The sequence below is a fragment of the Dipteris shenzhenensis genome, chromosome 28, assembly GCF_047967505.1.
Source record: "Dipteris shenzhenensis isolate YYH24624 ecotype China chromosome 28, Dip_SZ_1.0, whole genome shotgun sequence".
Classification (NCBI taxonomy): domain Eukaryota; kingdom Viridiplantae; phylum Streptophyta; class Polypodiopsida; order Gleicheniales; family Dipteridaceae; genus Dipteris; species Dipteris shenzhenensis.
The window spans coordinates 35,969,139-35,994,737 of NC_141623.1; the positions used below are offsets into that span (position 1 = coordinate 35,969,139).

Genomic DNA, 25,599 nt, shown 5'->3' on the forward strand with positions numbered 1-25,599 from the left:
AGGTGGCTTGTAGTACTATAATTTTCTATACCTATCTTTTTAGATGGAAATTTTTTTATTTTAAAAATGTTTGACAAGAAACATTGTGGACTTTAATCTTTATGACAATATTTTGCTAGATTAGTAGAAGTTCAGTCACGGTTTATTAACAAATACAGGGCACAAGATTTAAATAGTTGTAAATAAGACAACAAGATCACAATGTTGCATGTATGTTCTAATCCCCATAACAAGGAAAGTGGTGTGCACCCAAACTTTACATTTCTCTGTTTCAACTAAACAGAAAATTAGGTCGACATTTGTACAAACCACACAAATTGGAAAGCAAGCCTACACAGCTTTTCAAAAGCTCACTTCCTTTGATGTAAGCTGCAAGGACTTATGAGATATTAAACCATAAACTAATCTTAGAAAAGCCACTACGGGTTGTCTAGATCCACATATGATCTCAACTACCTGATGTAAGTCCCTCCCCTATAACAGATTTGATATACATCTCTGCAATTGCAGCATTCAATGCAGACCCTGTAGCCAAGGTATCCTCATCTAAGCGGAAGTAAGGTGAGTGAAGCATGTGATTTCCTCGAGGATCTTCATTCCCCACTCCAAAAAAACACATAGCACCTGGTATTTTTTCCAGATAGAAAGAAAAGTCTTCCCCACCCATTGTGGGTTCAGCCGCCAACACGTTACTTTTTCCTAGAATAATACTTGCAACTTTTTCCATGTGATGATACATTTTATCATCGTTAATTAAAACAGGTAAGAAAGGATTACTTTCAAAGTCCAAGAATGCCCGGCAGCCATGTACAGCAGCTTGGTTCTCAATAACCTGCAGGGAAGTCATAAATCACTTATATATAATATGCCCTTTGCAATGTTCTAAACTTGCAGCTAAAAGAAAAGGCTAATGGATTATGGAAGAATCCAAGCACCATGAACAAGAAATAATTCAGAAGATCAACCTCTCCCTAGAAAAAATAAAAGATTATTTCTCAGAAAAGGGAGGGTTGCAGCAGCACGTCCAGAAACCCACCTCTTGTATTCGTTGCCTCAGCTTATTCCATCCCTCCTTTGAAGTCGTGCGAAAAGTGCCTTTGATGGTCACTTCCTGCGGGATAACATTAAAAGTATCCCCGCCCTTCACAGACGTTACAGAAACGACCTGTTCAAAATCACAAAACAATTTCAATGGACGGGAAAGTGTTCTAATTTCATGAAAAAGGATTTCCTGAGCCAGTAGTCTATTCTTTTGAGAATATTTATAAGAAACCATATCAGTTCAAGTTTTACAAATTCGAGCATACTTCCTCTTCATTAAGACATACAAAAACAGCCAATGACACAGACTGTAGCGAACCAAATTGAAAGCTATTCAAGATGCTTTCAGCAATCTTTTGTTATGTTATGAATGGCACTAAGGGAACATTGAGAGAAAAATTCCCACACAGTGCAGGGTGGGAAGCCTTTACAATCATTTGTATAGGATGTATGGGCAGAGAAGAGGGTGGGAGGGGAAGGATGGCAAGGGTACAGAGGCAAACGAAAGGAGGGGAACTGAGGTGGGTGGAAAGGGATCTAGGTCTCTACGACCTGACTCTAACGATAGCTGTCCTCCCTTGGCTATGCTATAGAGAACCAGGTATGGATCAATATACGCAGCTCTAAAGAGAGCTCCGAGAGACACTCCTGTTCTAGAAAACTGGCCGAACCATAGAGAGTGGTGCACTATAGATCTAGGGTCTTCCTAATCCCTCATGCCAACATTCAGATGGGTATGTCAATCCCCTTGATCACCCCTCAGATGTGACACTGCCTAAAGCCACTCCCCCATCTGCTCGGGAGGCATCACCATGTTGATTGTACAGCCAACACTTGATTTGGAGATGGGTTACCCTCCCGAGTTGAAACTGTAGTCTGACCTTGTTTCGAAGTAAAGCATGTTTTTAAGGACCAGTTCAAGCCTCATCAATAAGAGCTACAAATGGTGTTCCGAACAGACACGTCCTGAGTGAAAGTGGCACAGTTTGTCTGTTGAACCGTCCTCGGAGGGAAGAATGGAAGAGCCGCAGCCTCTGATAGTACCAGTCGGACTGTTTGCTTGATGGAGGGCCAAGGGCATCATAATACCATCAAGCTTTCCCTGTCCCATTTCAAAGGGAAACGTCAAGACGATCCAGATAACCACATTATGGAGTTCGAATCAGTCTGTACGGTCAAAGGAGTTCAAGATGACGAGGGATGGATCAATCTATTTCCTTGTATGCTCAAGAGGAGCACTATGCAATGGTATGTGGGAATGATCATTTCACGGACTGGGATGCCCTGAAGTTAGCATTCCTGCAAAGATTCCAGAGAGGATGGTGTAGTCACTTCAGAAGCTGTACAAGATCTGGCAGGGCAAGCATGATTTGGTGGCGGATTTTGCAGGGAGACTGCAGATTCTCCTGCAGCAGATCAAGAAGGCGGGGAGGCCAGCTGATCAATTGTGACGGGTGTTTATTGCAGAGAGTCTTATCCTTGCACTGACGAGACTGCTTGGCTTATCAAAAGATGTGTAATGAATTGGGAAAAAGGGGCCAAGTTAGAGGTCCTTTAGGTGGAAAATGTGGAGGGACTATATAGGTCTCCATCCACCCCCTACTATGCACTTTTTGATGTGACTTCTAATCCTATGTACTCTCCCTTTCTCCTTCCTGCCTATGCTCACTCACTCTCTCTCTCTCTTCCCTACTCCCCCTCAATCTCTCCCTCTCTTTCCTACCTCATTCTCTCTCTCCTACCCCTTCTCCTCCCTTCTTCCCCTATCTCTCTCCCCTTCTGCTAGTCTATCCCCCTTTCTCCAAATCTGGCCATACCAGCTATCAATTGCGTGGACACTACTAGCGACCAAAAAGCCTCCATGCCCACCGGTAGCCATCCATCGACGGACCAGCAGCCTTGGTGACGAATTAGCTGCTCATCCCGTTTCTCCGTTGCCTGTCCCTTGCCGGAACACCCATGCGGGCCTTCCATACTACCACCGAGGCTCGTTGATAGCACCATCTTCAACGGCGCCGTCTGTGGGAAATCCAACATCATGGTCGCTATCCTAAAAGCCCCCCTCATCCACAAGTTCCACTTGTGGCGCCTCTTCGCCTTGCTCTGTGCTTTGCCGCGCCTCACGTCATTTTGTCGCCGTCCCTCAACCGTCATCGCGCCATCCATCAGGCTAAGGTCAACCGTAGACTCAATTAATTCCTAGGTTAGCTTTACTCTGGGTTAGTTTTGGGCTAGGTTAGTTGGTTGGGTTAGATTTAGTTAGTTTGGTTGGTTAGCTTAGTAGTTGGGATTAGGTTAGGTCAACCTAATTGGGGTTCCATTATAGGGTTAGGTTGGGTTAGACTAAGTCAGTGTCCTAACTATCTTAGCAGTCTTAGGTTAGGAGTCCTAACAGCCCTAGGTGACTTAGGCCCCCCCCCCCCCAAAAAAAACAAAAAAGAAAAAAAAACAAGAGGGTAAAAAGTTCACTTTTCAACCTCTTTTTAGGGGCCTTTCACAGCCCGTTTCGAAGCTTCTTCGACGACCTTTCTTCCGAGCCTCTCCATCGACATTTTCGTGTTTCCACGCACTATCTCAGATGCTCATTACGTAGGGTTTTGCTATCCATTTCTCCTTGCCTACATTCGAGCTCCTCTCTCTAGGACCAGTCACCATGCCACCGAAGCGTGCCCCAGTGATGAAGTTGCTCAATATGAGCAAGTGCCTGCCACAGGCAGCAAGATGCCATATGCTAAGCCATATAGGTCATTTGATGCTAAGCCAAGAGCTAAGCCAAGTGTTGGACTTGAAAACTCAGAATTTAAACAACACACGAGGGCTATTATGGACAGCAGAAAGAGGGCAAACTTATGCTTTAAGTGTGGTGAGAAGTGGACTCTTGCGCATCAGGAAGTTTGCAAAATGCGTAACAGTGGTACTGCAAAACTCAGCATGATTATTGAGATATCGGATGATGAGGATTTGATATATGCTTTTGAGACTTTGGATGCCACTCATGATGATTCAGAGGGTGCACAAATCATGGAATAAGCTCCAGATGTTGGAGCCACGAAGGGGGCTAATTTTCCCTTTGACCCCGGTGGTGCTAATAAACATAATATGCATTCTGATGACACTCAGCCCATATGTAACATGCGAGGCAGTTGGCCTAAAGTCTTTCATGTGGAGCATTAGGTTGCTATGCCTTTTCTTGCGTGAGAGGATGCAAATGGCAATGCTCCTGTGGACGAAGAGGAGATCTATTGGGATGCGCAACAAGCCATTTATGATATCTCTTCTCATGCCTTGATGGGTGCCAAAAGTGTTGAAACTGTCAGATTGAAAGAACAAATTAATGGCAAGGCTGTTCACATGCTTGTGGACAACGGTAGCACTCATAGTTTCATCAATTCTAAGAACTTACAGAAGGTGGGATTGATTGCTACTGAGATTGATCATGGGCTGAGAGTAGTAGAGGTGGCAAATGGACAGCATTTGGTCAGTAAATTTTGTTGCCAAGATGCAAGGATCAAGCTCTCTGAGGATTATGAACTTGCTGGGGATCTCTTGGCATTGGATATGGGCCCAATAGATGCTGTCCTGGGCTGCGATTGGCTGAAATCTTTGGGTAAAATCAGCATGGATTTAAAAGCCCTATCACTCAGCTTTATCCACAAGGGTAGAACTGTAACACTGCATGGCATTGCCACTCCTAAATTGCACGTCATTTCAGCAAGGCAGTTAGCCAGAGAGCTCAGGAAGTGCCCTCTACGCATTGAACGTGTCAGTATCTCAGGGGGGTAGCATTCCCCGTGTTGAGGATTGTGATACGCAGCAGTTGCTATCGGAGTTTGGTGATGTATTTGCTGATATGCCATCCCAATTGCCTCCCAAGAGGGATGTGGATCATGCCATTGTTCTAGAGCCTGGCAGTAAGCCCATTAAAAAAGCCCCATACCGTATTTCTAAGGTTGAGCGGGAGGAAGTGGCAGTACAGGTGCGGGAATTGCTTGAGAAGAACTTTATCTCTCATAGCACTTCTCCTTTAGCCTCTTCGGTGCTTCTGGTGAAGAAGAAGGATGGATCATACCACATGTGCATTGATTACAGGGATCTAAATAAGGCCACTATCAAGAACAGGTTTCCAATCCCCAGGATAGATGACATGTTGGATGAACTCAAGGGTGCTTAGTTTTTCACGAAGATAGATTTGAGGTCTAGTTACTATCAAATCAGGGTGAAAGAAGGAGATGAGCACAAGCACAGAACGAGGCTTGTATGAATTCAAGGTGATGCCTTTTGGATTGACTAGTGCACCGGCCACCTTCCAGGCATTGATGAACAAGATATTACAGCCACTTCTTTTCAGATGCGTGTTGGCTTTCTTTGATGATATCCTCATTTGCAGCAAGGATAGACAAGAGTACATTAAGCATGTGAAGCAAGTGCTGGAAATTTTGAGGATGCATCAACTTTATGAAAAGCCAACAAATGCACTTTTATGGCAAAGGAGGTTGAGTACCTAGGGCATATTGTGAGTAGACGTGGCATTCGGCTGGATCTTGCAAAGGTGAAAAGCATCAAAGATTGGCCACAGCCACAAAATCCCACTCAGTTGAGAGGATTTTTAGGTCTTGCTTCCTTCTACAGGCGCTTTATTCGCAAATTTGTCAAGAGGGCAGCTCCTCTTATTGACGGTGCTTTTAGGTGGTCAAGGGAAGCACAATGCAGCTTTGAAGACCTGAAATTTTCTCACTCATGCACCTGTCTTGGTATGCCCTGATTTTTCGCGTCCTTTCATTGTGGAGGCAGATGCCAGTGGTAAAAGGATTTGGGGCTGTTTTGAGGCAGGAACACAGAGTAATAGCCTTTGAAAGTAGGAAGTTTGATGCCAAAGAACTCAATTTCCATGTTTATGATCAAGAGATGCTGGCTATCTTGCACGCTTTCAAGAAATGGCACCACTTTCTGTACGGAAGTAAAATTAAGGTGAAAACTGATCATAGGACACTCAGATTCTTCCTCACCTAGCCAAATTTGTCATATAAGTAGAAGAGGTGGTTGGCTGCGGTCCAATCTTATGATTTTGACATTGAGTACAGAAAAGGGAAGGAAAATATGGTTGCAGATGCCTTGTCCAAGATGTGGGCTTGCAATTTGTAAGCTCTCTCTACCATATATCAGGAGTGGATTCATGGCATTCAGGAAGAGTATATGCAGAATTCTAAAGCAGCTCTCATATTTTCAGATTTGCGGAAGCCTTCTAGTCAAGGTCATCCGGATTTCAAATTGCATAACGGGCTGTTGTGGTGCCAAGACAGGATTTATTTAGTGCCAGACTCAAAATACCGCTAGCTGGTTTTGCAAGAAATGCACTCCTCTCCCATGGCTGGACATTCACGTATCACCAAAACATATGAAAGAATCAAGCAGAGCTTTACCTGGGAAGGCATGTGGAGAGATGTGGTTAAATACGTGGCTGAATGCTTGCCTTGCCAACAAAATAAAGTGGACAGCAAGTTACCTGCAGGCCTCTTGCAGCCATTACCCATTCCAGAGGGGGATAGAATGACAAAACAGGCCCATTTCATACCCACTAAGACCCGGTATTCAACATCGCAAGTTGCTTGGCAATTCATTGAACATGTCTTCAGTGACAGAGATGCAAAGTTTATGGGTCACTTTTGGCAGGAGATATTTACAGCAGCGGGCACTTTACTCACACCTAGCACTGCTTACCATCCTGAGACTGATGGACAGTCGGAAAGGGTGAAGGAGGAATATTTGAGGCATTTTTGTCATGATACTCAGAAGTCTTGGAATAAATGGTTGTTACTTGCTGAATTTTGTTACAACAGTACCAAGCATCTCTCCATTGGCATGAGCCCGTTTGAGGCAATGTATGGATGCAAGGTTGGGATGCCGTCTTCAATTGGTGACATGGCTGTGAAAAATCAGAAAGCACGGAATGACTTGGAGAGGATGGATACCCTTCTACAGTTGGCAAAAAGGAATATGCAGGATGCCTAAGCCAAGCAGAAGAAATATGTGGATGAACATAGGAGATATTTGTCTTTCAAAGAGGGAGATTATGTGCATTCTCCGTAAAAACCGTTATGCCTTGCTGAAAGGTAATACCAACACAAAACTTGCTCATCTATGTATTACGGTCCTTACAGGATCATCCGCAAGGTTAGAGAAGTAGCATATTAGTTGGAGCTACCCAGTACCTCCAAGATCCATGATGTTTTCCATGTGTCTTTGCTGAAACCACATGTTGGACAGCATGTCCATGTTCTTCCAGAGTTGCCACCTATGGATGAAGAGGGCCACATCCTCTATGTCCAGGAGCGCATCATGGGTTCCAGAGACCCCGTACTCTCGAACAAGGCCTACATAGAGTATCTTATCAAGTGGTGGGGACTCCTTGAGGATGAAAATTCATGGCAGCTAGAAAGCATTATCCAAGACCAACCCGATCTCCTACTAGATTGATTAGTAGTTGATGTTGCTGCACTTTTGGACAGCCAAGTTGTGAAATTTTGAGGGAAAATTTCTATGGGAAGGGATGGCTGTAATGAAGGGGGAAAAGGGGCCAAGTTAGAGGTCCTTTAGGTGGAAAATGTGGAGGGACTATGTAAGTCTCCATCCACCCCCTACTATGCACTTTTTGATGTGACATCTAATCCTATCTACTCTCCCTTCCTCCTTCCTGCCTACGCTCGCTCACTCTCTCTCTCTCTCTCTCTCTCTCTCTCTCTCTCTCTTCCCTCTCCCCCTCAATCTCTCCCTCTCTTTCCTACCTCATTCTCTCTCTCCTACCCCTTCTCCTCCCTTCTTCCCTTCTCTCTCTCCCCTTCTACTAGTCTATCCCCCTTTCTCCAAATCTGCCTCTACCCCCTTTTCTACAAGATGAGATTTCTTGATGTGAACCTGGAGGACCAACATTCTAGGCTTGGATAGCCTATGCCAACCACAATGTCTCACTCGACCTGATGAATCTCTTTAGACAAAGAAGGGAGGGTGTCAATTGCAGCAATATCATTTCAACCTTCTGACTTGTGGTGCAGTTATACTCATCAACTTTTATATTTCATTGCTGGTTTTGGTCAACAGTTTTGACATTTACTCCCCAGTTTTGCCATGTTTAAATCATGAACTCTTGTATATATTTCTTTTCATGAATATAACATACCCATTATTCTCACCAAAATAGAAAAATAAGCAAATATTCTAGAGTTTAACTCTAGAAGGAGGTGATATCCTTTGAACCCACTACATTGTTATAACTTCTTTATTTTTCTGACACACTCACTATGTGAATCTTGAAATTATTGTTGTTTTATCATTCAATTTAATAGCTATTAGAGTTTCTAAGTATTCAGCAAGTTAAAATTAAAAAAAAAAAGCTTCAACTATGACATCTCTAGACTGTATATGTTGACCCTCCACAGAGAACCAGTGTCAAACTCTAAGTCCAACAGTTGCTCCTGTCGCCATATTGGAAAGAGCATCCCAACCAACGCTACCTCTTGTGAGCAAAGAAAGTAGCTCAATGCCTCTGAAACAAGGAAAAAAGACAAGATGTTGTCACAGATGCTCCTCTCATGAATAGGGCCAGTCTACGTGTCATGGATGCTGTTACATAGGAGAGGACATGGGCGTAAGCTCAAGGCCTTGGTGAAGATTTAATAGACTGTGTCTAACAAAGTGTTTAGTCTCCATAGACAAATGTGAGTCCCATCTCCCCCCTTGGGGATCATGTATACACTTAGTGAGATAGACGAGGGCATCTAACCTAAGTAAAATATCTCCTAAAATGCAAGGCAAAGTGGCATGCCTATCAAGGCCTCACACATCTCATTGTTTGTGAAAGTGCCACAATCTGAGGAGTGGGCTCCTAGTCTAGGAGCTGCTAACTCTAGAAGAGGAAGACATCTCCACAATCTCTCAAGGCTTCTCCAAATACATTTGACATGTCTAGTCTCTGCAATGTTGAAATTGAGTCCTCACTTATCTAGGTCCTATGGTATGAATTGTCACATCATCCTATTCCACTATTGAACCCCATCTGGCCCAAGACGAATGATATGAATACTCATTGCACCTAGCCTTTGTAGCTTGCAGCTCCAACCTCACACACTCGTACTAGTCAAGTAGCCACCATGACTTTGGTTGTCCTTATTGCACCTCATCCCTCCTATAGTCCCTCCTCCATCTCAGACTCGACAAAGATCTCATTTTTAGTGAAACCTTTCTTCCAAAGGGTCACCAAGCCTCATCTCGGACAGCCGCATCCTTGTGTGTTGAGATTTGAAACACGAAAATCCCAAAGACTCGCCTATCTCCCTAGAGGTCAAGGCAATGATCCTTCATCCGGGAAAGGGTGGCATCATAGAGTAAGTTGGCAGTGCATAGCAGCCACAGGAAAGAGCAATGGACCGTGATGCTTGCTGATCTCTAGATGAGGGCCCAGAAGATTGAGATGCCGGGTGATTGGTCGGCCCTTCAAGGCCAGAGCTTATGACTTGAGTATGGAAACAAGACTATTTTCCATATCACTTTTTCACATAATAGGCCAAGGCTTGGGCACCTCAGGTCTCCCATGTTTGGGGGATTGTCACCTCAACATTCAAGTGAGCATTCTTGTATTGAACTAAATCTGGATTTCCATGTCTAGATCTATTGAAATGGAGATAGCAAGGTTGGTAGGCTCTCCTAATGAGAGTGAAAGCACTACCGCTCAAGTCTAGCAAGTGTGGTGTATCCCCTACTCAATCGAGACTGCATCGTTGGTTGCATCGTGGAGATCACCAGAGAAAAGAACCCCCAAGTATGTATAGGATGCAGGCAACCTCTAACGGTAACCATCCAGCATAAATTGCTCTCTGTGCATGGCTACTTAGGATGTGTTGAAGATAATGACCTTAGTTTTTCCAAGGTTGACCTTCAAGTCATGTGTCTCATAGAAGGTATGAAGTGCATCCAAGTGTCACTGGAGACCCTGTGCTGAGGATGAAAGTAAGACCACATCATCTGCGTATAGGAAGATCTGAATCAAGGAGCCGATGTGAGAGAACAGCCTGCCCCCCCTAGTGTTCCAACGAAAGTTTCGATCTTGTCTATGTGGAGACGAAACAAGGTTCATGATAAAGGGCAACATTGCTTGACCCCAATAGTGCTCATGATCTCCTATGTCCACCCTGCACTTGTCCAAACCCTGCCTGAGACCCTCTCCTAGAGTGTCATAACAGCCCCAAATGACCTCCTGGAGCATAACCCAACTCCTTCAAATGCCCGATGAGGCAAGCTCTTGGCATTGTGTCAAAAGCTTTGCGGAAATCCACAAAGCAACAATAAACCCTCTATCTTCATGCTCTGACCTCCTCAATGACACCTTTGAGTGTGGCTATTTGATCTACAGTCACATGATCATCCCCAAAGTCTGCTTGTCCTCGATCTTGAGTCCCTGCAGCTCCATAAACTAACTAACCTCTGTATCGAGTACTAAAGCATAGAACTTAGACATAACATGCCCAATCATAATGGTACTCTAGTTTTCTAGGCTCATGGGATCCCTTGACTTGTGGATGGGATTAATTGTATTAAGGGTCCAAGTCTGAGGAAAACAGGTGTAAACCACTTCATTGAAAAGCTTCGCTAAGATCAAGGCCATAGCATTTATTCCATATACAATGAATTCAATACGTAGTCCCTCATGATCTTTAGCCCGGTCACTCTATGAAGCTTTAAAGCTACATGTTTGATACTACCGGCTATGAAAAGACTGCAACAGGTAGGACGCGTTCAGTATGAGAGGCCAGGTGATGGCTGGTAAGGAATGTCATACAATATGTGTACATAGGAATGCCATAATTGAGAGTGCTCTTAACAATAGAAGCGAAACAAAAGAGGGTGAGAGAGATGGAGAGCCAGAAGAGAGCCCCACAAGTTTTGGTGGATGCAGAACACCCTAATCTTCTATGTCATCCATATATATATATGTGTGTGTGTGTGTGTGTGTGTTTGAGTATTATACATAACCGGGGTTAAGGCAGAGTGGCCTTTAATCCCCACAACCTCCCCATGTAAAGGCCGATGTGCCTTTAAGGGAGAACAACCAGTGGACATACTATCCAATGCCCATCAATACATAACAATACTCAAACTGCTAACTAGGTAGACTCTTCATCAGCCTATCAGCACCGTTATAATGACCTCAATGTGTTTGATCTTTGCATATAAGACCGGATTTCGTGCTAGATGAATACCACTCATGGAATCACTATGCAATGTCGGTACACCTGTATGAATCCCCAAATCTCCCACTAGCTGATCAAGCCATATAGCCTCCTTACAACCCTTTGTAGCTGCAACATAGTCAGCCTCTATGATAGACAAAGCAACGCACTTCTGTGCACGAGACATCCACGACACTGCACCACCTGCAAAGGTGAACACATAATCAGAAGTGGATCTCTTGCTATCCACATGCCTTGCATAGTCTGAATCTGTGTACCCAAGTACACACATCTCCCCTCTGTCAAAGCAGATGCACATCTCCTTGGTACCCTTCATGTACCTCATGATACACGTAACTGCCTCCCAATGCCTCTTTCCTAGATTAGCCATATACCGGCTAAAAACTCCCACTTCAAATGCAATGTCCAATCTAGTAGCTAGATGCATAAGAAACTTTGGCCATCATGGCACTCTCCTCATCTGATTTGGGAGAATCTTGTTGACTCAATTTCACATATGGAGGCAATGGGGTACTTACAGCCTTCCCCCCCTTCATATTGAAACACTGCAATACTTTTGTAACATACTCCCTCTAAGAAAGCCAAAGGAGTTTCCTACTCTGGTCACACATGATGTGCATACCAAGAATATGACCTGCAGGCCCTAAATCCTTCATGTCAAAGGCCTCAAGAAACTTGGCCTTCAATGTATCCGGCTCATAATTGTTTTTTCTAGCCAATATCATATCATCTATATAAATGCCAGGAGTATCAGGCTATTATCCTTAGCCCTTTTAGTGTAGAGGAAGTGATCAATTTCACTTCTTCTGAAATCCTGGGACTGAATGAAAGCATCAAACTTCTGATATCATTATCTAGGCGCTTGCTTAAGACCATAGAGACTCTTTTTTAGCTTGCAAATCAAATGTTCTTAGCCCTTTTCTTCAAAGTTGCAAACCAAATGTTCTTCGCCCTTTTCTTCAAAGCCTTCCGACTGTACCATGTAAATTTCCTCATGCAGATCTCCATGCAAGAAAGGTGTCTTAACATCCATCTGCATAAGCTCCATATCCTCTACTGCCACAAGTCCAAGTACGCATCTAAGTGTGATCATCTTCACAACCGAAGAAAAGATCTCATCAAAGTCCACGCCCTTCTCTTGCTTGAACTCTTTAGCAACCAAACGAGCCTTATACTTAGGCACATCATCACCTGTGACCTTCATCTTGTATACTCATTTACATGGCATTGCTTTCTTTCCATGTGGCAAAGAAACCGAGTCCCAAGTCTTATTTTTCATGAGTGAACTCATCTCTGATTGCATAGCATACTTCCACTTGCACTAATCCTCGCGCATCATAGCTCTCTATAGCAAGAAGACTCCCCACAATTAGTAAGCATCACATAGTCTATCCCAGGGACAAATCTCTCAGGTGGTCTAGATACTCTAGCTGATCTTCTCAAGGGCATTTCAGCTTGTTGTCCCGCCTGCATATCAACCACATTTAGCTCATCATTTCTACTAATAGATGATTCATCATTTGCCCTTGATTGTGTATCTATGGGAGTACTTGGTGGCACCATTTCCTACACATTCGGTGCATATACAACTTACTATCTATCGATTCACATCTTGGAAAGTGATTCTCCTCATTTCCACATCCCTCATGGGTATCTTATGCAATCTTCTTCTCATTGAAGACCACATCACGGCTTCGTATGATCCTCTTTGCTTCTGGATCCCAGAAACAATAGCCCATCTCTCCACTTTTCCCATAACCCAAAAAGATGCATTTCCTAGACTTATGATCTAGCTTCTTACGAAGCTCTTTTAGCACATGTGCATATGCCTTACACCCAAATATACGCAAATGAGAGTAAGAGGGGTTCTTGCCACTCTATGCCTTTTCAGGAATACCACCATTCAAACTCATTCAAACTCATACTAGGTGATCTATTGATCACATGTATTGCAGTCTTCATTACCTCATCCCAAAAACCACCAGAATGACTTGCATTGGAAAGCATACATTGCAACCTTCCCTTAATGGTACGATTCATTTGTTCTGCAACTGGATTTTGCTCTAGAGTACGAGGGGACATGAGCTCCCTCTTGATCCCACGTGTATCACAAAAATGCTGAAAGTCATGAAAGAAATACTCTCTACCATTGTCAGTCCGTAGGCATTTAAGTCTTCTACCTGACTGATTTTCAACCAAAGCCAATCATTTCTGAAATACCTAGAACACATAGCTCTTCCGAGATATAGCATAAGCCCATACTTTCCTAGTTGCATCATCAATGAATGTCATATAGTATTCAGTCCCACCTAATGACCGTGTAGGCATGGGACCACATATGTCTGAATGCACCAAATCAAGCCTTTCAAGCTCTTTCTTTCCCCTTCTTTTATGGATTGCAGTCCACTTCCCATAGAGACAATACTCACAAAATTCAAAGTCTAAAAAACTCAAATGCGGTACATAACCCAAATGGCATAAGAGTTTCATTCCCTTTTGGCTCATGTATCCCAACCGGCAATGGGACCAATGCCACAAAGAAGTACTTGGCAGCTCGGTTATAGCAACAACATGATCAGACACACTTGATACCTATAAGGGATACAATGTCCCACACTTGGCATCTCTTGCCAAAACCATAGAGTCCTTCTGAATTTTTCTACTCTGAAAGCCAAAGGTGGTCTGAAAACTGGCATCGTCTAGCTGACCCGCTGAAATGAGACTCTTGATCAACTTAGACACGTCTCACATTTTTCAAAACAAATGCAAGCAAAAGAAAACTTTATGTCACCTACTCCCACTATGTCACATACATAGTTATTTCCAAGATGCACACAACCTGACTTTCCATTGTCATAAGTAGAGAACCATTCCCTATGGAAAGTAACATGGAATGAAGCACTAGAATCCAAAATCCAATCCTGAGAATATGCATCATTTGAAGTGGTAAGCAACTTTGTAGGTAGACTAGACATGAAGAGAATGTCATTGTCACTATCATTATTGAATATATTGATCTCCTCGATCTTAACTTTTTCTTTGTCCTCCCTTGGACTCTCTTCCTTCTTATTTGCACCCCAATTCGTATTATTTTTCTTATCCTTTTGCTCTCTTTTTAGCTTGTAGCAATCATTTTTCATATGGCCCTTCTTGCCACAATAGTAACACTCAATTTTTGATGCCCTGGATTTGCTACGAGACTTCCCTCTTTCTTGAGACTTTCTCCTAAACTATAATCTATCCCTTTGTACACTTAAGGCTGCATCTTGCTTGTTACCATCCATAGAATTTCGTCTAATCTCATCGGCCAATAAGCTACCTACAACATCATCAAACTTCAGTCCTCTACCAGGTACAAAGTTACTGACAGCTATACGGAAGGTATCCCATAAGGATGGCAATGAACATAAGAAAAATATTGCCTAGTCTCCGCATCAGAATTCAACCTTTGAGCCTTAAGCTGGTTGAAAATAATATTGAATTCATTCAACTGAGAAGCAATGGAGACTCCTTCCTTCATCTGTAGCTCAAACAACCTCTTCATGAGGTAAACTTTATTAGAGGCACTTTCCTTTTCTTCCACAAATCTTCCGTAGTCTGCTCATTTACTACTGTGAAATAGACTGACTCTGCAAGATGAAGTGTAACAGTAGACTTTGCTAATGCATCCAACTCATTCCAATCATCCTCATATATATTTGCAGGCTTAGCTTCAATCCCTGCCAAGGGTTTAATCTGCTTCTTTTGAATAAGCACATCCCTTATCTTTTCTTTCCACAAAAAAAAGTTTGTCCCATTAAACTTTTTAATGCTGAAAAACTCTTTTTCAAACATGAAAGAGGATGCCATGATACAAATAAAGCGAAATCTCAAATGCTAGTGCTTGCAAGAAAGAAGCACACCAAATACCAGGTGCACCCAAATATGTTTGCCACAATGGAGGGTAATATCACTAAAAACTCAACACTCAAAGCATCAAAATGCATCTGACTCATGTGCATATACTATGCATCCATATGAGCAAATTTGGCCCAAAAGAAAATGTCAACCTGCAATGACAAAACAATGGCAAACCCAATAGCCAAATGCCTCAAGCATAAACACCATCCATGGACATAAGCATCAATAATGTCTCATCGAAGAGAGCATTGCACTATCAGTGCATCAATTACAATGTATCAAAGCTATCCCTCAGCATAAAATAGCATCTATGTGCTAAATGTCCATCAATAAAGCATCCCACAAGGCAATCTGGGCCTATCAGCGCATCCAACAAGAATCACAATGCATCCAAATGGCTTGTAAAGCATCCACTGCAATCCAATGCAAATCATGAATGAGTGCACACGGCTCAGACTGCAACCAGAGTGATCTACATAAGGTATATCCAAGAAATCACTGCTTCACGGCAATAATTGCTAGTGAAAATAGAATCGGGGATGTCTTAAAACATGGGCATCACTGCATAATAGGACTCAGTAAGAAAATATGCAAATATCTCTCTTCTACTAGAACTCTTAGAGAAAATCTGAAGTAGAAGACGAATTCGTAGACACAAGAGTATCACAAATCTGCAAAAGCTCCACGGAATCACCCAAAAACTTGTAGGTAGAGGTTTTAGCATGTTCCTAATCCATTGGAATAGACGAAATCTGAAATGGCAGCCTGTGCGAGTGGGTCCAAATCACGGGCATCTGGACGCAGGGAGAACTCAGAGAGACGAAACTTCTCTAAATCTCCACGGAATTGCGCAAGAGTTGACAAATAGGGGTTTTCAGGCCTCTAGAATGCAATGAAACAGACGGTTTTGAAAACCGTGGTCCCAATCACCGGGTCCAACACACGGGTTAAAAAACGTTTTTACAAACAGATCTGTTTGTAAACACCACTGGAGTGTGAATGATGAGCAACACAGAAGTTTTAGGACCTCCTGAGTCCACCAGAACTAATTGATCTGCGAATGATTACTTCAAACTTTGAGTTCCAACACATCAGACAAGAAATTCGTCACTGGATCTCAAAACCATGTTTTTGGCTCAGAAAACCACCCAAAAGCTTGGAAAACCACTCTAGAGACTTCCAAAACCACCAACAGGTTTCCATAAGGTTCAAATACCACCTAGGCAGCTCAAACAAGCACCCACATGCTTCCGCAAAGCATGCCACCAACACAGCTGTATGGATGCAAAATGACCTCTCGGGCTCAGCTAGACCACCCACAAGCGTCAAATAGACTACCCGGGCTCTGATACCCATTGAGAGTGCTCTCAACGGAAGCAGAATGGAAGAGAGAGAGAGAAATGGAGAGCCATAAGAGAGAGACACAAGTTTTAGTGGGTGCAGAACACCGTAATCTTCTATGTCATCCATATATGTGTGTTTGAGTATTGTACGTAACCGGGATTAAGAGATAGTGGCCTTTAACCCCCACAATAATGTGGTGTCCGTAAGAGGAAATGGGACTAGCCACTCAAGAAAATTCCACCAGAAGTCCTTAGATTCATTAATACATAGAATGTTTATTAACTCCTGTTCAAGCGAACAAAGGCCTGCTTCGTCCGATAGAAAAGGCAATGACAAACCAGGCAATGGTACTCATGTATTGTCTTTGCCTCACTAGGAAGGTGATGCCTTAGTCTCGAATCTAAGTTGACATTGTACACTCATCATCATACCAGCCATTGAAGGATGCTAAGCCTAGAGGTGGTGAGTGAGTGGAACGGATGATGTGTGTGAAAGTGAGTAGGGCAGCCTCATGTAGAGAGCGAGTGATCACGGTGGCTTGATCCTCCAAAAGCGGTATGTCATCAAGACATGTGACTAGAGTGGAAAGTCATGCAGAGTATTCATGTGAGAGGCTATGATCGAAGTGTATGTTGTGATATGGTGTGTGTGTGTGTGTGTGTGTGTGGACGGTGTCCGGATGTGCATCAAGAGACAAGGGATGGATATACAAAAAAAGAGATAGGTGTGATCCACTCTTGGAGGTGGTGGCGAGACAGAGAAATCAATGATATGCAAGGTGAAGACAGGGGATCCCATGAGATAGTCAATAACACTAGAGCACATCCCCCCCCCCCCTCCAGACGGCTGTGTGGAAAACAAGTGAAACCACTCGAGGAGGGCCATTGATCTAGACCATTATAAATGACAAGATCATGTATCCTTCCCATGTCTAAGATTGCATGCCCGTAAGATGTGACTTGGGCTTGCCTATCTGCGGAAACTCAAGACATCCCTGCCTCATCTAAATCAACCTATGGCAATAAGATAGAGTCATCATGAAAATCTAGAAGCAATACATCACATGTGCCTATTGAAGTTCCCAACAAAGAGAACTTCCCCACGGCTCGAGAAATCCATGATGTTCGCGGATAGGGCTGTGTATGGTGAAGTCTCGGCATCCTTGCATAAGTCTCAAGCAAAGCGTGAGGCCTGGAGGGGGAGTAGCATCCTGTGATGAAAAAGCTATTGTTGAAAGGGGAGTCGGACCCAAATCCACAGAAATCTAGCATGTGTGTCATGCCTCTCGACGGATATTGTCCTGATGAGAGATTATCTATATAGTACTCACTCCACTTGATTAACACACTCCACCTATCTCCTAAGTCTCGTTCCAGTATGTTGCCTCCCACATGTACCCACTGACGGTAGCAAAGGTCGCTCTTGGCTCTTATGAGTCTCTAGGTAAAAAGCTATATCTCGTTCTGTGTAAGACTAAGAGAATTCCCTGGATCTGGCCGCATACTTACCGCATGGTACCATTACACCTCTAAACATTGCAAGTCAAGGTCTTGGTGCCATGAGTGTCATAGATCATGCCCCCCTATATAGAGGAGCCACCAAAAACCCTTCAAGGTCTTATCAAGAGCCACCCATCTCAAACCATAGCCCACTTTCATTCCTTGCAGGCAATGTCCCGTTGTTGTAGAAGGGTGTTCCTCTCCTCTACCTATAGAGAGCCGATGATAAAGGGCCACTCTTGGTTGAGGTCTCATCCTATGCACCAGGCTCCATCAATGATGATCAATCCCATGCTCTGGGACTCCAAGGGTGGAAACCATGAAGCTGGATGCATCCTCAATGGGAGTGGAGGACATGAGTGGGATCCCCTGGACTCTGATGTTGAGAGTCTTATTGGCCCTATGCTACTGCTCCTAGATGAGAGCAATCGATCATATAGATGTGGAATGCAAGCTTGAAAAAACTTGAGCAAAAATGAACATGGACTAACAATCTTTATACGGGACAATAATGGAGACAGCAGGTTCAAAAGAGTTTTGGCTCATCTCCAAAGCTTTAAACTAAAACTTCTGTCTTTCAGATGATTTTAGTAGTAGGACCTACTAAACTCAGAGTTAGTAGATGTCACGAGAGGGTCTGCATTCTCTTTGGTCTTAAGCCCTAGCCTAAGGAGCTAAGAACAAGCCAATTGGCTCTCTTATGGATGCAGAGATCTCTTTTGCATGGGGGTACGTTCACCTTTAGCTTCATATGGATTCCTAGAGGCTAGACCCCAACGTACTTGGACTAGCACGTGAAGATTGATACTTCCATGCAGCGGCAAATCTCCCCTACTCGGGAGAGTATTAGATGTCAGCTTTTATATTGGAGCTACCCCATCTTCTCACTTGTAAGGAGAGCTTTGATGAGCCAAGTTCTATTAGCCGTAGCCTAGCATATACCCTCATATTGGTGTTTTCATCAGGGGTGCATAAGCCAACTTAGGCAACCATCTATGCTCATGGACTGGATCCGTTGGCATATGTAGTACGTGTGTCAAGCTAGTATAGGGGTCACTGCTCCTTTTCCATTCTTTGCATCTGTGGTATGTGTGTCAAGCTAGTATAGAGCCCTAGAAGCTCTTTCTACAACATGCTCTCAAGAACAGTTCATGATGCAACAAAGTCTAGTGGTCTTATCAAGTGGATCCTTTCTTAGGTTCCCTTAATGACGAAGAATTCCCTTATGCTCCAAAGTCTGATGTCTAGTGTGGCATGCTACCATTTGCAATGTGGGGGGGAGATGCTCGGGGAAAATAGAGTAGATGGGCGCACTAGGATAGTGGACCAGCCAGCTCCCCTAGTTCTTGAGCATGATCACGTAGCTACACAAGAAGGAGAGACTCAATAGCCTCTCCCAGCTACAATGTGCCACTTGCTGGCTAGCTGAGATCGACACAAGCATTCCAGATTGTCGAAGGAAGGAATTAGGTCCCTCCCTATCCTATTCTCAAGGACATGGGTGCCCTTGACAATGAGGGTAACCACAGCAACCTTCCAACGTTTGTTAGACTCTTGGATGGACAATACTTCAGCAAGAGCTTCTCTTGCAACAGCAACGCATAGAACACCTTGTCATCGGAGCAGATCTCATGGAAGAGGACTACGGTAATCAACAAGGCAAAGTATTCTGTTACTACTCCAAACCAACCATTCTTTAGTGCCAGTCCTATTGGATACTTTGGTAATGAGAGGGCTGCACCCCAAGAAGTGCAATGGGACGACTTAGGGGAGTTGTTTCAGCGACTGGTCCCCTTAGCATGAGATGATGTATACCACCTACATTTGCATGTGTCTCCAGCTCTTCTTCTCTCCTCGGTGAGAGAGAAACATTGAATCTAGCAATAGGTCCCCAGAGCTCCTCTCTGGTCCAACTTTCCATCGGCCCTTGGATAGAGCAAATGTGGAAACATGGCACATGCCATTGCTGCCATTCTTCCAGGAGAATATTTAGCACTCTTTGGTGATGTCATGCAGCTCAACTTACATGGAAACACATGCTCATGATTATTCCCTGCTGTGCACCACAAGTGTTCATTTGGAACATGGATTGTAGATTAAAGAGGGCCTTCAGGCTGTCCAGTGCACAGCCAAAGCAAGCTCCCTTTGGCTACTAGTAAGTGCAAGCGCTGGGAACAAGTTCGCTTAGGTCACATTGAGTTGCCCAAGGACAATCTATGGGAGACAATGGCCAGCATCACCACTGGTATATACAGGTCACCCACTTCAGTCTATTGATGGGTGGCCAACAAACTCGTCCAAATGCCAACTTCATGATGTTTAGCTAGAATTACATACAGTCTATGCCTGTGATTGGAACATGACCAGGAGGCTTCTTGGCAGACTACGTGTCATGCCCAATATGTGGGGATACCATAAGCAGCGAGATGGAACCCTGAGACACAGACCACCTATCTGTTCGTTTTTTGTGTTGTTCAGGATATCTGGTTATTGAATTCAAGGAGTTATTTTTCTTAGAGAGAGAGAGAGAGAATCTACACTGAGAAACGAGAGTGTAAAAGAGATATCACTTATTATGAAACAGACGATGGCCACATGCAACTATAAATGCAAAAATTTGAAGCAAACAGAAGAATACTAAAGAACCAAAAGGGTAGAAGCACAAACTTGACTCTCGAGGGGATTTGTCTCGCGAGAGACAAGCTGCTGCAGGCTCACAATGATAAACGATGATGCCACAATAGGATCTGCAGTGAGGTGAGGAGAGGCAGCATGCCCACCTTTTCCTTCTATTACTGCTTTAAATACTCCTGTCGCAGCACAAAGTGCACCAGGTCTTCCAGCTATGCTTCCAGAAGGAACCAAGGGGTGGACATGCATACCAAAAATTGCTTCAGCATTTCCAAGGGCTCCATCTTCTACCATGCGTTGGGCTCCTCCACCCCCTTCTTCTGCTGGTTGAAAAAGTAATCGGACAGTACCCTGGAATACAAAATCAGAAAATTAACCGTTACAGATTTATCTTGGCAATGGTCACATCACCATTCAATGAAACTCTTCATAAACATTTTATATGATTCAATAACGATACAGAAAACTTAAGCTAAAGGGGATATTCCAAGACCCTCTTCATGCCTGAGATTGACCAACTTTCAGAACAGACTTGATGCCCTTTACATGGAAAGCCATACTTGACTCACATCTGTCTGTGAGTTCCAGTACGTCTGAACAATGTGGCCGAAAGTTATAATATGACAAACTGAGAACATTGAAATCCTATGAGAATTTAATTCACAAACCCCTCCGAACTGTCCTCACCTGATCTTAATCCCCACACATAATGTACATATTAAGGCTGCAAACTAAACCCAGCCCTAACCAATATTGTAGAAGATTCATAGGCCTTTGTGCTTTCCTTTTACTTCAGTTCTGGCGCTGGTCCTCCATATCAAGGAATTTTCCTTCATTTCCTCTTCCTTTCATTCCTTTTTTGGGTTAAGCGAAGCAGTTCCATGCACAAAGTTTATCAATTAAGCTGTTCAGATTATTTCCTGGCTTACCATATCTAATAACTAGACCTCATCATAGCATTACCTAGCATTATTGAAATGGAACAACCTTGAAAATCACATGAAGTTGTAGATAACGGGCAAAGAAAGCAGGGTCATGTCAGAAGTGCCAGGATCAAAGAGCAGAAATTCATATGGTGCTAAAAGTCCTATTCTAAGAGTAGTTTAACTAAATAAATGATTAGACCTTTGGAGAAGAATTGTGTTGAAACCACCTTTAGAAAATCGAGTCCAATGGATCATTTCCAAGAAAAACTCAAAAGCCTCCTGAACATAGCCATGGACATGCAGAATCTAGCAGTTGCAATCAGGTTGTGCACTGGATAAGTCAATGCTAATAATATAGAACCAAGAATTGTCAAGTTAGCTGCACTTGTAAAACCTATCCTGCTACTTGGCTCAACTCGTACCCTCTATACTCCCCTCACCGCCCTCTTCAACGTTCCCTTCCTAGCCCATGCCCTCCCTGGCCATCTGACCCCCTCCTTTAGCAAAAGAAAATGGGAAAGCGTAATTCCTGGGAGCTCTCAAGGTAGCCCAAAGTTGCTTGTCCTACTGTTTCTTCTCGCCCTTGATGTTTCCTTTGTATCCTTCCATTGCCTCTGGTTGTCCAATCACCATTACTCATGACTGACGCATGACACATGCACTAGGAGGAACAACTAATAACACACGCTGCTTTCTAGTAGCTTAAAGCTCTTTCACAATCCTTGACTTTCCAACCTGGTTAGTCTAGAAAATTGCCCTTTTGAAAGAAGAAAGTGAAATTTTAAACCCATAGTCCTTGAAAAGTACGGAAGGACACTGCGGGTAAGAGACTTTTGTTACGTCCTGATTAGTATGCCTTAATCAACCTATAAGTGGTAAGATTCCTTTTGTAACGAGTTAGCAACCTATCAAACTAGTTCATAGTGTATTAGTATTTCCTGTTCATCAAAGTTCAAGTATGAAGTGGAAGTCTCTTACGAGGATGAGGCACACAGCTACCTACAACAGCGTCATGGGAAGTGGGCAGTCTTAATGCCCTGTGCATAGAAAGAGGTGCTTCACTGCGCTCCCGGTAGGTCCCATCCTTTAGCATTCTGATCCCCACCAGCTGTCGGTATTGTTCTGCAAACAGCTTGCTTTCTAACGCAGCTGCTCTAGTTAAAAATTGAATGCACGGGTGAGTGGGATGAAGTGAAAATGGGCTGAAAAGGGTGAGGAAGAGCAAGCTGGGCTGAAAGGAGTTGAAGTACTGAGGCTTACGGAGGGCCCTGATACAAATTTGGCAAAGGGGTAGGACAGATCCAAAAATTTAAGGGAAGAAGGGGAAGACGTGGAGGAAGAAAAGCATCACCATCACTAATTTTGCCTAACTTCCACTTTTATCATGTACTGAAATACGGTACTGAAAGGCCAGCAATACAAGCTCTAACAGCGTTGTCTCACAAGAGCAGTAGCGAATAGCCAGGCACGCATATGGAAGGCTTCTGCAGGATATCTAGTTGTGAAGTTGACTAAAAAAAGAGGCACGTTGCCTTCCCCAATGATAGCTAGGACCCAATATTCAAGATAAGGAGGCTCCTTAAGGCCCTATGATAACTTTAGCCTGAGGTCAATACACGTCTAACGATTTTGCAGGCCCCTCTACTCAGAATTCTGGTAGACCGATGATATTTGGCACGCCCTCCAACAGCTTTAGAGGAAGGGATCATTCAGAGTAGAAAACATACGTGAATAATTTGGGTTACTCTATTCAAATTTATGTTTACCATTGCTTCGCGTACTCCTGGCTCAATTCTGCGGCTATTCCTGGTCAAGAGGCGTCAGCAACTAGAATTTGGTTCAATTAACGACTGCTCGAAATGATAACGGCCAGCAGTTGGAATCACAAATTGCGACTAATCCTCGTCCAGTAAATGTTCTCAAAATGAATTCCAATATGCTTTTAAAAATGCATGTTGCGCTGACTGTATAGAGCGTGCTGAAGTTTAGCGCTTTTAGTACACATTCCCATGTCGTCGCACCTGTAGTTTCTCTCGCCTACTCTGCAGTAGTTTTGCGGCCCCTAATAGCATTGTCACATGCGCATCGTGTCCGCATGCGTGCATTTTCCCTGGCCGCTTACTTTTGTGCTCCCACTCAACCAATTCCTACAACAATTCACAGCCGAAGAGGATCAGACAAATCGATCGCTACGTCAATCATTTATTCTCTTAATTCATGTTTAATAACTGTCTTGCGAATTTGAGGTCGCGATTCCAGATCACGACTTGTTTTTCATCGTAAGATATAAGACGAAAGGCGATACAAAGAGAAAGTAGAAAGGAGTGCATTCAACCAAAGAAGCCCATGCTCCGGCTATCAGAAGAACGAGTTTCCAGAATTCGAGTGTCAAATGCAAATTCAACGCTCACGTCAAGGGGCAGAGCGTCCATATCAGCGCGGAGCGCGACAACCGGAGCGCTACCAGAACCAATGGTGGCGACGACGCCAGTGGTTGCGAGAGGCCATTCAAAGGCGACACCCATCTTCTGGAGCTCCTCTCGGATCAATGCGCTGGTCTCAAACTCTTCGAATTGGAGCTCAGGGTTCTCATGGATGCGACGTCGGACGGACTTGAGCCAGGCGACGGAATCGGGATGGTGAGCGGCATCGAGAAGCTGGGAGCTAATGAGGGAGGAAGGGTGAAGGTCCAAGGGGAGGGTGGAAGGGGAGGAGGGGATGGGAAGAAGGAAGCAGAAGGTGATGGTGAGCAAGAGAATGAGGTCCATGGCTATGGCGTGTTTGAGCTCGGGTGTGTCATCACATGTTTAAGTAGAAGAAGAGGACGACGACCACGAACAAGCCCAGAGACGGAAACTCGAGAGTGACCCTTGTGTGTGTGACGTGTGTGTGTCTGTGTTTTTTTTTGTTTTTTTGTGTGTTCGTGTGTGTGTGTTTGCTTTTGTCTCTGTGTGTGTGTGACTCAACTTGAATTTTTTTAACTTTACTCTCGCCCCTCACTTTCTCATTAGAGTCTATCCCTCCATCCAAGTCAATACACCCAAAGATAAGAGTCACCCTTGTAAGCAACAAGCCTACTCACCAAGAGCCTACTCACCAAGAGCAATAGAAATGTTGGCGCACGCGTGTGCGCACACAGACACACACACATAATGAGAGAGAGAGAGAGAGAGAGAGAAGGGTTTTTCACTTCGTGGAAACAATTCCCTACAGTCAAATATGACTCATCAAAAGTCAATCCGAGGATCAAACACACAACACACACAACGACATGATCACAACACGAGAGAGAGAGAGGGAGAGAGTATTCACAAAAACATTAACAATACTAGTGATACCAATTTGCACCGTCATCCTCTTCAGTTGACTACCTGCATTCCATTCCCTCAAGGAGCCCCTACTACTTGTTACACAATCAACAATACACTCTCTTTGTAGGTTAGTGGCTTTGTAGGCGTTCACCCACCTAAGTTGGTTGCCCGTGTTCTTGATTCCCTCAAGAAGCCCCTATTACCTATCAGGCTACAATCAGATGTGCCCCTTCTAGATGGCCATGTGTGTGTGGGTGGGTGGGTTAGGGGGGGGGAATTTCAAATATAATAGAGTCAATGATTACTCCAATATTAATATAGGGGGGAGGGCAACTCCCATCACATAAATTTTTCATAAGAGAGATTTGAATGATCTCTATAGTCCAATAGTCTTAGGTCTACCTACCTCACACCGCAAGTAATGAATGTTGAGTTGCTACCTTCCTTCTCGTGAATGCAACTTGTCTTCCGAATGGCATATATGCACTATAAAATGATGAAGAACGAGAAAGAGCCATTGCATCATGAGCAAGCAAACCCAAAGAAAGACCCAAATTTTCATCACATTTTCAGAAAGAGAAGGAAGGAATTTCTTATTATGAGAGAAAGTAAAGAGAATATTCTAATAATCAAGTAGGACAAGAACTAGATCCTAGGCATAAAATAGAACGCATGGTTTTGAAATCTCACCACCATTATCCATTTT

At 43.7% G+C, this 25,599-nt stretch overlaps 1 protein-coding gene across 1 annotated transcript; it reads right to left on the reverse strand.

Moving 5' to 3' along the window:
* Window positions 1-209: 209 nt before the first annotated feature.
* LOC147883504 (IAA-amino acid hydrolase ILR1-like 3) lies at window positions 210-24,415 on the reverse strand. Its single transcript, XM_087399655.1, has 5 exons — window positions 23,994-24,415; window positions 23,604-23,729; window positions 20,693-21,007; window positions 1,037-1,165; window positions 210-832 (listed from the first exon to the last, which is right to left on the reverse strand). The coding sequence occupies exons 1-5, from the start codon at window positions 24,348-24,350 to the stop codon at window positions 449-451; spliced, it is 1,311 nt and encodes a 436-aa protein (XP_087255781.1). The 5' UTR covers window positions 24,351-24,415; the 3' UTR covers window positions 210-448.
* Between the last annotated feature and the right edge of the window lie 1,184 nt (window positions 24,416-25,599).

Excerpts from the sequence above, each read along its gene's own strand:
- LOC147883504 (XM_087399655.1), bottom strand. The coding sequence starts at position 24,350 with ATGGACCTCATTCTCTTGCTCACCATCACCTTCTGCTTCCTTCTTCCC. Across the intron at positions 1,166-20,692 it reads CAAATCCCCTCGAGAGTCAA|GTCGTTTCTGTAACGTCTGT; the intron begins GTTTGTGCTTCT and ends GATTTTGAACAG. Across the intron at positions 833-1,036 it reads TGAGGCAACGAATACAAGAG|GTTATTGAGAACCAAGCTGC; the intron begins GTGGGTTTCTGG and ends ACTTCCCTGCAG.